Source organism: Etheostoma cragini, chromosome 10 (assembly GCF_013103735.1).
Source record: "Etheostoma cragini isolate CJK2018 chromosome 10, CSU_Ecrag_1.0, whole genome shotgun sequence".
NCBI lineage: Eukaryota > Metazoa > Chordata > Actinopteri > Perciformes > Percidae > Etheostoma > Etheostoma cragini.
This window is the reverse complement of record NC_048416.1, coordinates 25107539-25124079: the sequence shown is the minus strand read 5'-3', so window position 1 is coordinate 25124079 and position 16541 is coordinate 25107539. Positions and strand designations below refer to the sequence as shown.

Here is a 16541-nt window from a genome sequence, read left to right as displayed (position 1 = left end):
CTAGCTAACATTTAGCTAACAACGTTAAAACATATTTCTCTTTAACGTTACACATTTAAAGTGACTTGCTGTTTCGTTTAGCCAAAAGTCATAAGCGAGTGGTGATGGTTTATATCCTTCGTGTAAGTAAACACTACGAACATTAGCTAGCCAAGCACTTCCAGATATTTTACTCTGACATTCACTTATCTTATCTTATTTTCTATTAAATGTTATCAGAGTAGTTAGCTATAGTATTATTCTACCTACTAGTGAGGGGTAGCTTTTTCGATACTTCTTTTAAAAATAATTAGTTCAAATTATCCTTTCTCACATGAAACCATATGTACGCAATTTCCGGTTACCTACCTTGTAGATTTCTACCGCCAAAATATACACGCATATTCACTTTCGGTTGTTGATGGTGTTTTAGTTTGTTGCAACAAACAGTCGGCCACTTGAAACATCCTTTAAATTGTGCAGTCTTTGGAATTGTTTTCATTTCAGTTTTATAGATGAGTCTTGTGGAATCTGCAAATGGGTTCAAATCGGCGGTAGGTTGAGTTTTGTTTAACGTTACTAGTATCTTTCAGAAACAGACTAAATGTGACTGTAACTTCGATTAACAACAGCCATTAAAGTTAACGTTGAAATAAAGCCTGGACTTTTCCATTGTCCACCGCCCTCCAATTGCGAGCCCTTGATGATACTCTAAATTATCAAGGTGTAATTTATGTATTGTAATTTGCGCATAGACAGTTAAAGAAATTCCTGAGTGCTAATCTCACTTCGGCCACGCCCTACGAAGCAGCTCGATAGGTTGGGGCTGGCTTTTCACCGCGAGTGGTCAATGTTAGGGTCAGGGGATAGGACCTGTACACGTAAACATGGACGCCTGGCTAATAGCACTGTGTAAATATTATTGAAGGGCGGGTCTTGACGTGGCCATAGCATGTCCACTAATGCGACTGACGGTTTTATTTTAAGCGGTTTCACCGGAAGCCCTGTTCGTGACTCTGGCTGACTTGAGGCTGGTTGTCTTTCCACAGACTGCAACAGGAGCGGTACAGGAGAGCAGCAACTGGTTCGTTCGCCTCGCCGCGGGTGCTGCTGCTGCAACACCTACAACCGACGGAGGAGAACGGGCTAACTGACACAATTCACTTGTAATCTTGGTGGAATAACGTCCGTTGAGCTGCTTTTACACCTTTTTAAAGGCTGTACAATACTTGGACAGGAGATCTTCGCCAATGGCAAGTCCGGTTGCAGACATAGGACAGTCTCATCAGCATCACCCTGTGACCAACTCGGCCGCCGACTCCGCGTTTCAGGAGGCGCAGACATGGATAGAGGTGAGTCACGGAGCACAAACACAGAGTCCAAATATTACCTTAATACTAAAGGTATACCACATCATCAACACTTTGCTTCCCTTTTTGTGCAGGTTTCGTTTTCCTTATGTGGCCTATTGGGTTGGAGCATGTATCTGCAGCGTTTTCTCATTTAAACGGTTTGATTTTATTGCTTCGTCACCTGTTGAAAGGTGACTCAAACTGCAATAAGCTGACTCAGATACTGACGAAATGTCCCCAACAATATTCCTATGAAGTTTATATATCGGGTAAAGTGTGCCTGTTACTTATTACAAATTTTCTTTGTGAATTTATTTCATTTATTTGAGTCTTTTGCAATAACTTGGGTTTGAAACCCAATACTGAGTTAATGACAACTTTATTTCTCTCAAAATATAAAGTTGCATTCTCAATTTCTAACGATATAGCCTGATTATAATAATACCGTAATATCCTATATAGGATATTGCACACAGTTGTACCAGACACTCCTAAATGTTGCAGCAGGCTTTCATTTATTTTTGGTGAGGGCCATTGTACAGTAGCTTTGGCTGCTGTGGTGCCTGTTTGACTGAAAACAATGAATCCATCATGTGGAATGGATTTTTGCTTCATTGCGAGCCTGGTGAACAATAATCACACAAACAAGGCTTTGTTCTGGGAGAATTTCATTCATGACACTTGCCTGCCACCATTGCATTTGACTTTGTCATCCTGCAGTGAGCTGTCCTCTTGTCAGCCTTTAAAACTGATGTGTGGCTGATTATCGGTTGCATGTTAGTGGAATGCAGACACAGCTTTGCAGGTTGACATAAAGGCTTAACAATCAGAAAATCTAATTTGAAGGTCACTGTGGCAGAAGAGATTGATTCAGTGTAGCAGGTGCTTTGCTAAGGATTGAGGGGTCTCTGTACAGGAGAGTGCTGTGCGGCCCTCATACTCTTCCCTCATTTACATTTCACTAATCATTGACACATTGAGGCTTCATCCACACTTATGTGTTTTGCATAATGTTTTCTATGTTACCACACTGCTCCAGGATTTCCCTGTAGCCCCTAGAATGGAGGCTTCTGGAAATGCTGCTGACCCTATTTTAGTTTAGAAACTCCAGTGTTGCGTTGTAGTCTAGATGGGCAGAAACGAAGACCTTTGGAAACAATGAGGGAGACACCCACGTTTGCTTCCTTATTGGGTCTCAGATGTCCTGACGTGTCCTTCTCTGATTTGTCACGCCCTATCACGTGATCCTTTTCCAGAAGAAAACAAACGATCAGCCTTGACTACCGGTGGTTAATTCAATGTGGATAACAAATTACAGCGGCCTCTAACTTGTTGTTGATGCTTGCACCTGATGTGCAGTTAAAGTTTGCATTTTATAATGCTACTACTACCTACATGTGCAAAAGGCAAGTTATTCTTTTTTCAATCTTTTTTTTAAAGTTTCAACTTTCTGTTAATTAAACACTGTTTCGGCATGGTGGGGTTTTAAAGGAAGGGGCAGGTGTAGTTATTACCATACTGTGTTTAAACTCATCAACGTGTATTACATCTTAAAGTACGATTGAAAATGACAGATCCTCTTTAAGAATGTCAAGTGCCATAACAGACCTATTTAGCACCAACGTCCTTTGAGGCTCATATCAGATCTTTAAAAACCCACTACTGACCTAGAATCTCTGGGGCAATTTGGGGCTGAGAACTGAAAAGGCATGAGTGAACGCATTACTCCTGCACTGTTGTTCTTCTTTCACCCTTGCCCCATGGGGACTGATTTCATTACCCATATACAACTGGTCACAGTCCTTCAGTCACCTCAGTAAACCTGAGACAGGTCAATATATCTTCAATTAATAGAAAGCAGAATCTCAGTCAGCATGCCCACGGGCAATGTTTGACGACTTATATTCAATTTCTGTGTCAGGACTTTAGGCTATAGTGTAGCAACGGGTCAGTGGCAATACATGCAACAAAACTCTAGCCGGCATCCTCAAAGTGGACTTGTGGGCTTTGTGTTGTTGACTTTACCAGGTACACATCCTTGTTTGTAAAAAAACATTTACTTTCTTTTTTTTTTTGCCTGGTCTTTGTCCTCTCATTTTCTTTCATTTTAGGGTTAGCTGTTAATAATAGTAACTGTTTATAGTATGTCCTAAAGCCATGATGTAATATTGAATTCTTGATTAAGAAGGCATATCTCAATCTTTTGATTATTTGCCATTTTAAACGATGGCCAGCATATTTTGCATGATACATTTTCTTCAGTGAGTTGGATTTTAGTTTGTTTTGGCAGGTGATAATAATTTAAATTCCCCTGCATACAAACCACACAGAAACCCTAAGACTCCTGTTGAAAACCAGATTTATGTTAATTGGTTGAAGCGTTCTTGTGGTCCCGCCATGGTTGCATCCTCAGTAGAAAGGTTTTTACAGTTCAGCATAGAATTTCACCCTTTAGGTTGTCGTAGCACCACTGTTACAGTGAAAATGACAAATATCCTGAATTATGAAACCGGTATTATACATTTAATATGTACGTAAAGTAATTGGTGGCGCATGTTGGGACATAAAGCAATAATGGGATGGTTTGCACTGTTAATTACTTTGCTAGTTAGATCACAACCTACATTTTCCTAGCAATGCAAAATGAAACTATTTAGTGTAGTCACAAAGAAATAATTATGTTTAATGCTGAATGCATTGAAATGGCTTTTAGATGACAAAATACAGATGTATTTAGTATTACTGAAAGGGAGAAGATAGTTGTGGCTACTTTGTTTTCATTTTAAAACTGGGTTTTAAAAAGAAAACAATCTCTGTCCTCACAAGTAATTTAGCATAATTTCAGAATCAATCTGCGTCCATTTTAACATGCATGTAAACGCATACCACAGACCATTCTGTATATATCTTACATCTTCAACTTACCAAGCAAGGAATAGGGCTGTAATAGTTTCATTTACCTCGGAAGCCAGAGCTTGGAATGACATCAACCAAGTTGAAAGTCAAAAATTAACGTTACCTGAAAACAACGTGTAGTTTTTCTTTTTAGCATCTCACATCACACTTTCAGTTACTGACCACTACGGTCAGAAACGTTGTGCGAAACGACAATAATGTCTCTGTCAATGGGCTTATCTGCTAATATTAGCTACCGACTGTTACCTTAAAACCATCCAGCAAATAGACAGTACCGTAGAGAGGTTACCTGAAACCGGTGATTTAACGTCACCGCTTATTTTACACAGTTTAACAACAAAACAAATGCTGAGTGAACATTACTAGCTACGTTTCTCATGTTGGTTGCTTCCCTACTAACCTGGAAAATGTTAATACAGCGTGTCTGAAGAACACAGTGTCTCCTGCAGCAGAAAGGCAGAAGGGCTGCTTCTTGGCTCATCTGAGGTCTTGGTTGCCATGACTTTGCGAGTGATGACTTCCAGTCCAGTTGCTTGGGGAGAGAGAGTGTATGACAGTTGGCTTGAGTTCAGTAGCTAGAGCAGCAGATGGCTCTGCAGAGTTGTGTACCTATAACTTTATGACTTTTCATAAACAGCTGAAGGAGCGGCAGCACGCGGGGTCTATAGCAGAAACCCTGTTGTGCGTCTGCCCTAGATTTTGAGCTCAGGGTACTGTGAGGTTGTCTGACCTCCAAGCTTGGAAATCGGAGTACAAATTTAAGGTACTGTAACGCTCACTAACATCCGCTTATTTACAAAGTAATTCTCTCAAATGTGTCACCATGGCAGCTGAGCTCAGACAAATGGCAACCAACGGCCCTATCTGTGATACCCAACGCCTTGATGAAGCATTCACACCTGCACTCATTACTTCCTTGCCCACACTTCCTCTCACCATCTCGTCCGTAACGCTGTCGCTAATGATGGTGTTTAGGCTCCTCTGAACTTCAGATTCTGACTGGCCCTTTTGATGAGGTTGATTGATTTGTGACATATAGCCACAGGGTGTTTGCATGAATTGAAACCAATGAAATTATCTGACTGGTTCTTTTCCCCAGCACACATCTTAGTGGTTTTAATGAGATGGCTTTCTTCTGTGTGGTGGTGGAGGACTATTGGTTGTTGGTAAATTCATATCAAAGCACAACTGTGAGTTGCATAATTTCATCACTCAACTTGTTATGATTAAAGACCATTATGAGGAAACACATCCAATGGATAAATTAACAAGAATACTTTGCATTGGAACAAGTGGAAAAAGCTCAATCCAAATATACCAAACACTTGCAAAGAAAAGCAAACCAATTTTGACATGTGGATTGTAGTAGGATATCTTGTCAGGTTTAACAAAGCCAATTATGAGAGGTTAACTCAATGAAGTATTTCATGTTGGGTGCTGTTTTTTCTTGTAGTCATACTCCATAAAAAAACTGACGAATTATGTCTCAATAGTAGGGCTGCACAATTAATCAAATTTGAATCACGATCTTGACTTCCCACCAACAAATTTGCGCGATCAAGCTATTTTATTTCATTTTTTATTATTTTTTAAGCATTTTATAGAACGCTCCGGGGTTTTGCATAGCGCATGTACCGCGCCGTAAACCCCTGTCTGCTCATGTGCCAGTCAGTTGTTCCCAGCATCGCGCAGCTTAGTTTCAAGATGTAGACAGTAACAGAGGACAACGTAACGGGAGGAAAATTCAACAGATAGCAGTCGGTCATACGTTGGTCTCAAGGTTTACCAGGAAACGCAACATTTTGTTCCGTCTATGTTGTTATTCAGACAACAGGAGTGACCGGTGCTAGTTAGCGTCTGTAAGCTTCTCTAGGACGCAATGGTGCTAATGTCCTCGCAATTTTGCAATGTTGTTTATATGGATATGGTTTAATTTTGCGTTACATGACCGATTTGTTCTGTAAAGCCGTGCCTGGGTTGTATCTCTCCTCTACTCTCTCTCCTCTTACTCTCCGCGCAGCCCGGCCACACAGCGGCCGCCGGTCCACACTTCTGACATTTGTGCACAGTTTTAATTGTTAATAATACAGCTGTATATTGTTGCAAACCTGTATGTGTCACATTGTTTCCGCGGGTAACTGCTTTTGCGGCGGCCACGGCGAAGAACACAGAAGAAGTTATTGAACGAAACTAACTTCAGTTCGTAGAGTAATAGAGTGTGAGACGGAGCCTGTTGGACTTGCAAGATATGTGACCCATGGCCGGAATATCATAGTTCATAAAAATTCAGCGCAGTGACAATACAGACATTTCATACACACGACGTGTGTATCCGCCATTTGACCCCTGCTGGACCCATTCATAATGATCAGCCATCGCTCTGTGAGTAGTGTCCATAGCACTCGAAAAACTTAAAATCAACAAATAATGGTGAGAATAATTGTGATCACAATACTGATCAAAAATAATTGTGATTATCATATTGGCCAGAATCTTTCAGCCCTACTCTATAGACTGGCAGTTAAACCGTGTTGCCAAAGAGGCTTTCTTGTACAGCGTAGAAGGCCTTACATGATTTTCAACCTGCTTAAAAATTAGGCTTATCAATGACAGCAGAGTCGGCACTTGTGTCTGCAAAAAAAGGACAGGCCATTTAGAATCTTCTTTTATTTTAAGATGGTTAGTGATATGTCAGTGTGTTCTTTTTTGTGCCTGCATAATATCTACAAAAAGATAGTGTAGGACTTTAGTGTGGGATGCTTAGTCTTTATACTAAGTCTTTTCTTCGTCTTTTCAAGTTTCAAGTTTTGTGCTGTGGTCCGTGCAGAGAAGAGTCACAATATGATCACAACAAAAACAAATGTGCTTAGTGTTCTTTACACACTTTTTGCAGTATGTCATGGTTATTAATGTGATTTCGTTTTTATATGATGTTGAAAATGGCTGGTTACTCGGCTGTTTACTTGGCTGTTTAGTTGCCTGACGATGGCACTTGTTCTCTTCTTGCTGCTTGATACAGCTGCGTTATGCGTCAAACATTTGTAATGTAAATAATCCTGTCAAGATGTCTTTATTTTCCAGAACTTGTCTTGACTAGTTTAGTGTCTCTTCTGTTAGTTCTATGTGCGTGTCTCTCTGTCTCTCTATCCGTGAACCCCCATCTCCTTCTGTCCAAGTCATGGCATGTTTAGGGGGCTGTGAATGATACAAAGTTCCATTGTGACATACCTGAAAGGCAAATCACCAGACTGATTCATGTTATTAGATGTCTGTCCATTGAAGCTATCACCTTGACTGGGGAATTTAATTCCATATCCAGTATTTTAAAGTATACACACACAGTATTTCATCTTGAGACTTAAGTTACATTTGTGTGTGTGTGTGTGTGTGTGTGTGTGTGTGTGTGTGTGTGTGTGTGTGTGTGTGTGTGTGTGTGTGTGTGTGTGTGTGTGTGTGTGTGTAATCCAACACAAAAAACAGTAATATTCAAAGTAGAGCTGCAAATATGAATGGATTAGTTGTCAACTTTTTAAATTAATTGTCAACTACTTTCATAATCGATTAATTGGTTTGAATCATTTTTTTATGAAAATAAACAAAAGATTCTCAAATTCCAGTTTCTTAAATATTCATATTTTCTAGTTTATTGACTCCTAATAACAGTAAACTGAATATCTTTGAGTTGTTGACAAAACAAGACATTTGAGGACATCACCTTGGGCTTTGTGAAATTCTGATCGACAGAGATGCACCGGCTGGAAATCAGAATCGTCAGATGTCCGCCCTTTTTACTGTCGGCCCATCGGCTAATAAGGTGACCTGTGCCAATGGCAGTAGCTGAAGTTTGTCTAGTTTGCACTGTCTTAATTATGTGTTAATTGGTCTGACTTATGCAACAGTGGCTTACCCAGCTTCACAAGAGTAGGCTATTGTGACCAGGGTCCAACATTAACTTTTTTGTCCACCAGCCAAATGGCTAGTTAATGAATGTTCAAATTTTACCACCCACTAATTGGATAATCATTGTTTTTTGGCTGGTGAGCAAACCAAATCTACCAGCCACTTGCATATTTTACCAGCATTCGGCTAGTAAATGGTGCTAATTTTGGATCCAGCCTGTGATGTTTTAAGTGTACAACGATTATCTGAGAGCTTATAAAAAAAAAAAAAACAGAAACAACCTGGAGGCCAAGAGAGCACGGAACGACATAACGACTCAGGCCGTGTTAACCACAGCATTCGAGAAGGTGATAACTCTGCAGGCGCCAGACAGCATATCTTACCAATTGGTAGCATGCAGCTAAAGACACAGGCTAACGTTAGGTTACCGGTAGCCTGTAGCTTGACTATTATTCCAGACACCATGGCCACTGCCAGAATCTGATATGAAATAGAAATAACAGAAAATCTTCTTGGTTCCATGAAATCACCTGTGTGGCAACATTTTTCCTTCCCCGTTAGTGAGTTGTGTTAACAGGTAAGGAAGCATGTGGGCTCCGTGTAAAGTGCCAAATGCAACTAGACTTGATGACTGCCCCTGGTGTTTGGAAACTTTGAGTTATGGAGCCAGGAAAGGATGAACTAAGCAAATGGGGAAAAGAAGGTAATTGTTGCCAAGAACCGAAACACTGATGATGATCCTTCCGAACCGCAAGAACAGTGTCTCCACAAATCCATATGCCTAGATTCCTAGATGAAATATACATTTAATGTTTGTGTGTAGTGCTTGTACTTTGTCTCAACAATATAACACTAGATCAAGGTTTTGTGATTGGGTTGGCTAAAATTCTTTGGGTGCTTTGTGGAACAAAACAGCCAGAAGGTGCTGTTATTGCTGAACACTGTTTTCAGAGAGAGAGAAATAACTAGCATTCAAGCATTCATAGTTTTTTTTTTTTCCTTTTATTAAAATGAAAGAGAAAGTGAGTCCGTGTGGGGAAACGTCAGAGAGAGGGACCATTATAAACCGTCCAAATGTGTGTTAATGTAATTTCATCATAGTGTGTATCTAGTTTTTGCAAAATATGCTTAGCTTTTATAAAATAAAATGACTTAAAAAATTAAACGGTTCCCATTGCTATATAGAATTGTTTGATGTTTTAGTAATCAGAATAACTTTGAATTTAACCAATTGACATGCTTAAAACTGTATCGCAATGCTTAAAAAACTCCCATAATGAAGTGGAGGCAGCTTTTTAAAGCTGACACATACGATTCTAATTGGCATTCATCATAATATGAATTGTCTAGTTTTCTTTTGAAATTGGGATTAGATTCTTCAGAATTCTTTTTTCCTGCACAGACATTATTGATTTATATACATGGGGGAAACATCCTTGTCTCATCGTTGAGCGCTATAATAGCCTGAAGCTCAACAAAGCAGGCCAAAAGGTAACTAATGCAAAGCCATCAACAGCCATTTGTTTGTCAAAATGTCCACACATTGCTCTTAGTAAGACAATAAGCTTCATACCAGCACTATACAATTTGAATCTTTTGAATCTGCCCTAGTAAGGTCACTTTTCCTTGTTGGATGACATGACAGCAAGAGAACATAAAAAACAGGCCCCAGGCTGTTTTTGGAAAGATACAGGATTTCCATGGGCTTAGAAAGATCTGTAGGTGCCTCTGAATTCATCCATGATGTCATTCCCAGTTTGGGGGCATTGCCATTCTTTCCAACAGGATGGACTGATGTATTAAGTGGTGAGCTTTCTTGTCAGTTATTCTCAAAGTACATCAGATGCACTGCTATGACTACAAGCCACGGAAGGATATGATTTTAGAAGGATGGATCTGTCAGAGTATGGTTTTGGCTAGATTGAGGATGTCCCCTTCATCACTCACCGTAATGCGCTGATGAACTGGAAATCCATGGTCAACCACAACCCCCCCCCCCTCTTCTCACTGTGCAGCTTAAATGATGAGCTTAGAGTACACAGTTCACTGTATTATTCCAGAGTCAAGAAACATGGACATGATTAATTTGAGCTGCCCATGTCTTTCCCTTTGTTTCTCTGCATTCTTAGCTACATTTCTGACGTCTGTTCTTAGTGTGTTTACAGTTATTAAGTTAAGTTATGAAAGTTAAAAATGTGTTGGGGGGGGGGGGGGGGGGGGGGGGTGCACTGTTGCAAGCTATTGACTGACGGTTTATTCAGGTGACACAAAGTTTCTTTTGTTCAATGTACAGCATACCTCATATGGATCCCTTGGGAGAGTGAGGCTACTTTTTAATTTAAATTATCAACAGGACAAGATGCTGCTGATCATGCTGTTGGATATTCTCAAACACTACTTTATGGCACTAAATACAATAGACTCCAAATCTTTGTTAAATAAGCTTTATTGGTTTGTCATTGGTTTATGTTGCTCAGATTGAAAGCATCAAAAGAACTATTGAACGAACAAGTCCCAACATAATCATGTATATTCTGCTCAGCAGCTGTAGCCGATACAAGTGCAATACAAAATTGGATGCTGCCGTTTTTTTTTTGAAGCTCTGTCTTTGCCTGTACACAAATCAGCGCCAAACAGCTACTCGTACAAATGAGAAATCCCTAAAAGTAAGATGCTAATCACTAATGCTGTGGTTATGACCTTCTTAATCTCAGCAGAAGCTATCTGTCCTCTCCCAGTGAAGCAGGGAAAAGAGCTGGTGTGTTGACACAGTGAAATTAGTGAAAGAACCAGGGAATATACAGTATGTTTCAGAGAAGCAGGCCTGGTCAATTAAACATAAAGGCTATTTATATTATTTCAACCATCTCATACAACTATCTTTTAAAATTCTAGACTGAAACTAATTATATACCTTTTTAAATCCTATGGATGCTATTGGAGTCATATACATGGTTAGATACCTTTCATGTATGAACATGTATTGGACAGTTTGTGAAGAGTGCCATGGCATAAAAACAAACAACCCAGGTAGTAAAACGGTGCAGTGCAGCAGATGCCTGCCAGTCTGGGTCCAGATGGGTCTTTATGAACACACATGCATGTTTGGGGTCAGAGGTGATCATGTGGTGGATTAACAAACTAGATGGAGAGATTAGCCCTCACTCTTCACTAGCTATTTATGTCTGTACATCTGTGTTCATGCAGTCCCTTAGGCAACATAAATCCACTTAAGGTATTCCATGTTTTCTAGAAATCCAGTGTCATATTGGCACTGACATTTTGACAAATAATAAATAATATATTAATAATAAATAAAAAAAACAGTTTCCTTATCAAATTTTCTGGAGGTGAACTTGAAGGCAACATCACTGATCATCAGCCATTCTAGTGTTCATGTGTGTCCTGCTGCTCGTAGCTGAATTGTGTAATGCTCTTCATCTCAAGGAGATTTCAAATAAATGAATGAGTGGATTTGTCGGCTACTGTTCACTTAAAATAATTGCAAAGTGGCTTTTTGAAGGCCATGCCTACCAAATTCAAAAGGCATTAAAATGTGCTCCTGAAGCGGGGAGGAATTTATCTTATCTAGTAAAATCTGCAGGTACTTTATTTTATAACCAAATATATTCAAATAAAGTAGGCAACTAGGCGTAGTAAAAGCACTCTTATCCAGTTAGGTTATTGACAACAATCACAAAAACAGTATTCTTACTAAATCCATATTCTTACTCACTGTATCCTTTCGTTGTTTCATTGTCAAACTTTTTCAAGAGCCTTTATTTAAATGATATGGTACTGTAGGGTTAAAAATTAGTTTTGGGACCTACCAAAAAACTGGCATGGCTTACGTATGAGACTACAAAACAGCGCCAGTCAAATATTAAATAATTACATTTCACCCCTGGGATAGACTAGCAACACGTCCAGGATGCATGCTGGGATAGCCTACAGCTCTCCTGCACCCTGAGACAGTATAGAACAGTGTTGGATGAATAAAAAAATGGGACTATAAAAACAGCCACCAAGAGCAGAGCACTGAGAACATCAGCTGCTCAGTCTGGATGTCCCTTTGACTTTGTCTCTTTGTGTACATGTCTTAGCGGGTCTGTCAGTCCCTGATGTTGCAAGTCTGGCTATGACAAGGTGAATATATTCATCTTGTTCAACTGTCAGGTCTGTGTGTCAAGGAGGAGAAAGTAATGCTGCCTGCAGTGCGTCAAACACACACACACACACACTAAGCACCAGAGTGAAGAAGGTACAGTTGGCTGTGTGCCAGAGCTGCACAGCCGATTTCTGCAGAGAAGCTGTTAACAATTGTTGTGACTTGCCACACTAGCCAATGCACGTAATGCTCACTTTGAAGAGAAACATAACTGACGTTTGTTGACCGCATGAATCTGTGAGACTGGGAGGTTAGCATTTTAAAGTCAATTTCATGCATGTAGAGAAGGCCTTCATATTTTCATGTACATCACTATGAGCAACTTCCTATCCTTTTCTTAGTGTGTACTTAGATCTGCCTTTTTGCCTGAAATGTTTTTGGTAGTGCAAACACATTTTACTGTGGGTGTGTCCAACAGTGGATTGGGTGTTGGCAAGCTTGAGGTCAGGCTCACTCTGAATGTAAACAAACTCAAATATAGTCCTAGATAATTGATGCGACATTCAAGAGGTAAAATTAAAGCTAATGAGCCGGAGAAACTTTCCTCCTGTTGGTCTCTGCACTAACTTGCTTCAATTAAGATATTGCCATTAATTCTCTTTCTAAAAGAAAACTAAGCCAAGCCATTGCACTCTTGAAGCAGAATGTATGATGTAGTCTTCCTGCATTTTGCTCTGCTAATTTGTCATGAACGCCACAGCATGTCCGAAAAGCCCTTGAGTTGTTTTCAGTTAATAATTCCTTTGAACTAACCATAAAATGAAACATTCAAAGGGTAGCTACCGTTTTTTTCCAACCCTGTTTCCCTATGGTTTTGTGTTTAAGTGACTGATGGGAACAACAAATTTTGACATTGGTCGAAACAAAGTACAATGTAAGTTGGTAGGGCAATTGTGCAGCTTTTATTTACCTTCACAAGAGTGCTGGTTTTTCCACTGACAGGCTCAGATTAATATTTTAAGTGACTGACAACATTATGGAAAGTATTTCTAAGGAGGTAGACCTTTCTGTTAAAAAGTAACATCCTTTTTTTAAACATAAAAACATCTGTGAAATTGCGTATGCTAAAGTTACAAGACTCCATGTAAATGAACAGTAATTTTAGCATCATAAAATACACTTTATTCAAAGTCAACAGAAACTTAATAAAACTATGAAAAGCTGTTTTTGGTCATCTTTACACTTTTTCCAACCATCACAACTCAGAGGGACACAGTTTAGGGATTTACACAACACATTCTCACTCCATCTCGTAAAATACAACATTTGTTCAGGTGTTTTTGTTGTTTTTGATTACATATAACACGCGATTGGTCAGGACTATTGGTGTCACTTTTGACACTGTTAGGTTAAAGAAAAGCTTGTGGGTGGTCATACGTTTCCATGACTCCAGGGAATGGGACGGTTGGGTTTAAGGAAAGGTCGTGGATGGGCTTACGGTTCGGTGACACGCGGGAATAACCGGCCGGTTAAAGAAGAACCCGGCTTCCCTGACACGCGGCACTAATGGGACGGTTAAGGACACACCCGGTACATGAACCCCACTCTCCTGGGAGAAAGTTCTGTGTTTGACCCATCCGCTACCCTGGCCAACCTCCCTACGTGGAATTTCCTCCTTACGTACTGCTCGCTAAACCCCGTCTAGATGCTGCTCTCCCCAGCACGTTTTACACACACACTGAAGGGAGCCTTTTTTGTCGCATCAGATGCGCAAGTGAGAATAAGTTGATTTACAAAAACTGTGCTAGCTATATACACACTAAAAGTATTCTTCTCTCTGATTTTGTATATCTTTGTAGGGATCCTTTTCTATAATGTTGTCAGGCACTTGGAATAATAACCTGAGCCTGACAAGAGCATAAACGGCTCTTTTAGTGGATTCTAACTGACGCTGAACATTTGTCCCATAGGTTAACATCGCAGCCCGGTCTGTGGCTCCCGGTTACAGCGTTCACACTTAATATTTGGCCAATATCAAGGATTGTTGTTGCGGTCAGTCACTTTCACACAAAAAATAGGAAAATAAGTTTAAAGGTTTAAAAAAAACTGTAGTTACCCTTAAAGTTTAACTTGAAGTATCTGCTCTCCTTTTTATTAAGAAGCAGCGGCCTTGTACCTTGAAACAGATTCAGAAAACTCTGTAGAACTGTTTTCCGTTTTGTCTTTATGTGAATTAAATTAACCTAAAGTATTCAACACTCTTTTTCTTGAGTAGATACAGGAAGAGAGCAACCACATCTGAAATCTAGTCTGTACAGTCACCATCACAACCACGTTATTGTTTAACATGCACAGAATTCTTCTCTTCCTTAAAACAGATTTTCCCATCACCCATTCAAACTTTCAGTCACAAGCTTGTTATTTAATCCTTGCCCATAATTACAGGCCGTACCTTCTCTGACATGTAATCTGCCAGCACTCTATTGATTGCCCTTATTTACAGGCAATGTGGGTCACTTTGCATGCCTCCCATTCAACACAGATTTATTGCTAGTTTTGTGGGAATTCAACTAAATGGTTACAGGTTCAAGTTCATAGAACAGTTGGAAAATACCTAAATACAGAAAAAAAGTCTCATTCCCAGGCTTTTCAGCAAATATATTTCAGTAAATAGTGTGTTTTCCACATCTGCTGGATCTTATTTAGTCGCCCAAACAGTAGATTTCTAATGTAGGTGTGACACTTTATTCTGTTGAAAAAGATAAAAAGGAGTCATTAAAAATAACATGTGAGGTGTTACACTTCTTCCTGTCTTGTAACATTTGGAGCTTTTCTTAGCTGGCCTATGGGACTGTTTGATGGATAGGACAGAGGACGATGTTTCTCCACCGTCCGAGGGATGTTTCTAATCGGGTCATGTAGGCTGAGCTGATTTCCTAGTTTTCTGAGTTGAGGCACTGGGGAGCTGGACTCTTTCTGACTATCAAGGGAGCAAGTGAAACCTGCACTGGATGGCAGGCTGACTGACAGTGGTATAGCAATAGTGTGACTAGGGGTGCATGATATGAAGAAAATATGCAATATGCAGTAACGTTGTAGAATATTGCTATAAAGATATTACTTTAAAAATCTGATAAAGTGTACTCAGTTCTGCAGTTCTGCTGCTTTCATTATTCTGTAAACATACAAAACATTGCTTATTGAATTTAAAACAAAAAATAATTTCTAACATTCTATTATTAAACAAATTGAACATTGAATATAAAAAGCACCACTAAACATAAATGACATTACATTGTAATGTGTGGTTTTCAACTGATATTTACCATTACAAATATTATTAACTGAAACAAAAACAACTTTTCCAAGGATGGTGACGTTGGTCGTTTGGGTCACCACTGTGGTCCTGAATAATGGAAATTTTATGCAATTTGGTTGAGATAATAATAGTAATAAGAGGATGAATCCATCAATGACAACTTTGGTATTCCCTCGACTTCCCTTGAACATTCATGTTCCCCTGAATTGTAGTAACTTTGGTCCCTTAACACTTCCTCTAGCGCCATCATCAGGTCTAAATTTAAACTGACCAATACTTTATTGGTTTATAGCTTGAAACATGCAAAAATAATGCCATCCTATCAGCCTGCTAACATGTCAACTAAGATGACACATTGTACATGCTAAACATCAGCATTGCAATTGTGAGCATGTTGGAATGCTAGCGGTAGCATGTAGCTGTGTCATATTATGGCCTATATTTGATTATTGCTTATTCTTTGGCTAAAGTGCATTTTTGATAATTGATCAATGTTCAGTTTGGCTTGGGATTCTCTGCCAAAGTGATTATGCTTGTTCAGCCACAATTCAGTTTGTTTTATTATAATGTTGAGGATGACAAGTGACAGCACCTTTAATTAGTAAGGTGACCTCAGCGCTTTTCTTGTTTCAAAGAAATTTTTGTTGTTTCAAGCAAGACGGGAAATTGTTAGTCCTCGTGTGAGATAAAAGTCTGAGTTTTTTTTTTTGCACTGCAGAGAACCAGATGACTCGGGTCTGCCATGAATGGAGGCTTTTAGAACTGAGTGGGATGCCTTCCATTGTTTCACACGCACACACGCACACTGTATTGTACACATGATTCTATGAACACTTAGCCCGGCATTCCTGAGCCCACACACACATTCTCACACAAGCATACAGTCATACTCATGGAGCTCCCCAGCTGGTCGCCCCCCACACACACACACACACACACACACACACACACACACACACACACACAC

The 16541-nt window shown here is 39.6% G+C and overlaps 1 protein-coding gene across 12 annotated transcripts in view; it reads left to right on the top strand.

Moving 5' to 3' along the window:
- Positions 1–395: 395 nt before the first annotated feature.
- The window catches only part of LOC117951324 (LIM and calponin homology domains-containing protein 1-like), a 90430-nt gene continuing 74284 nt past the window's right edge, over positions 396–16541 (top strand). For 4 of the 12 annotated variants that reach the window (XM_034882983.1, XM_034882984.1, XM_034882982.1 and 1 more), the window contains exons 1-2: positions 400–533; positions 1029–1331. In XM_034882983.1, coding sequence (XP_034738874.1) covers positions 1230–1331 — 102 coding nt within the window. In that variant the 5' untranslated portion in view covers positions 400–533; positions 1029–1229. Of the gene's footprint in view, positions 534–1014; positions 1332–16541 lie in introns of those variants that run through there. The other 8 variants (XM_034882979.1, XM_034882980.1, XM_034882976.1 and 5 more) reach the window with 5 other exon arrangements.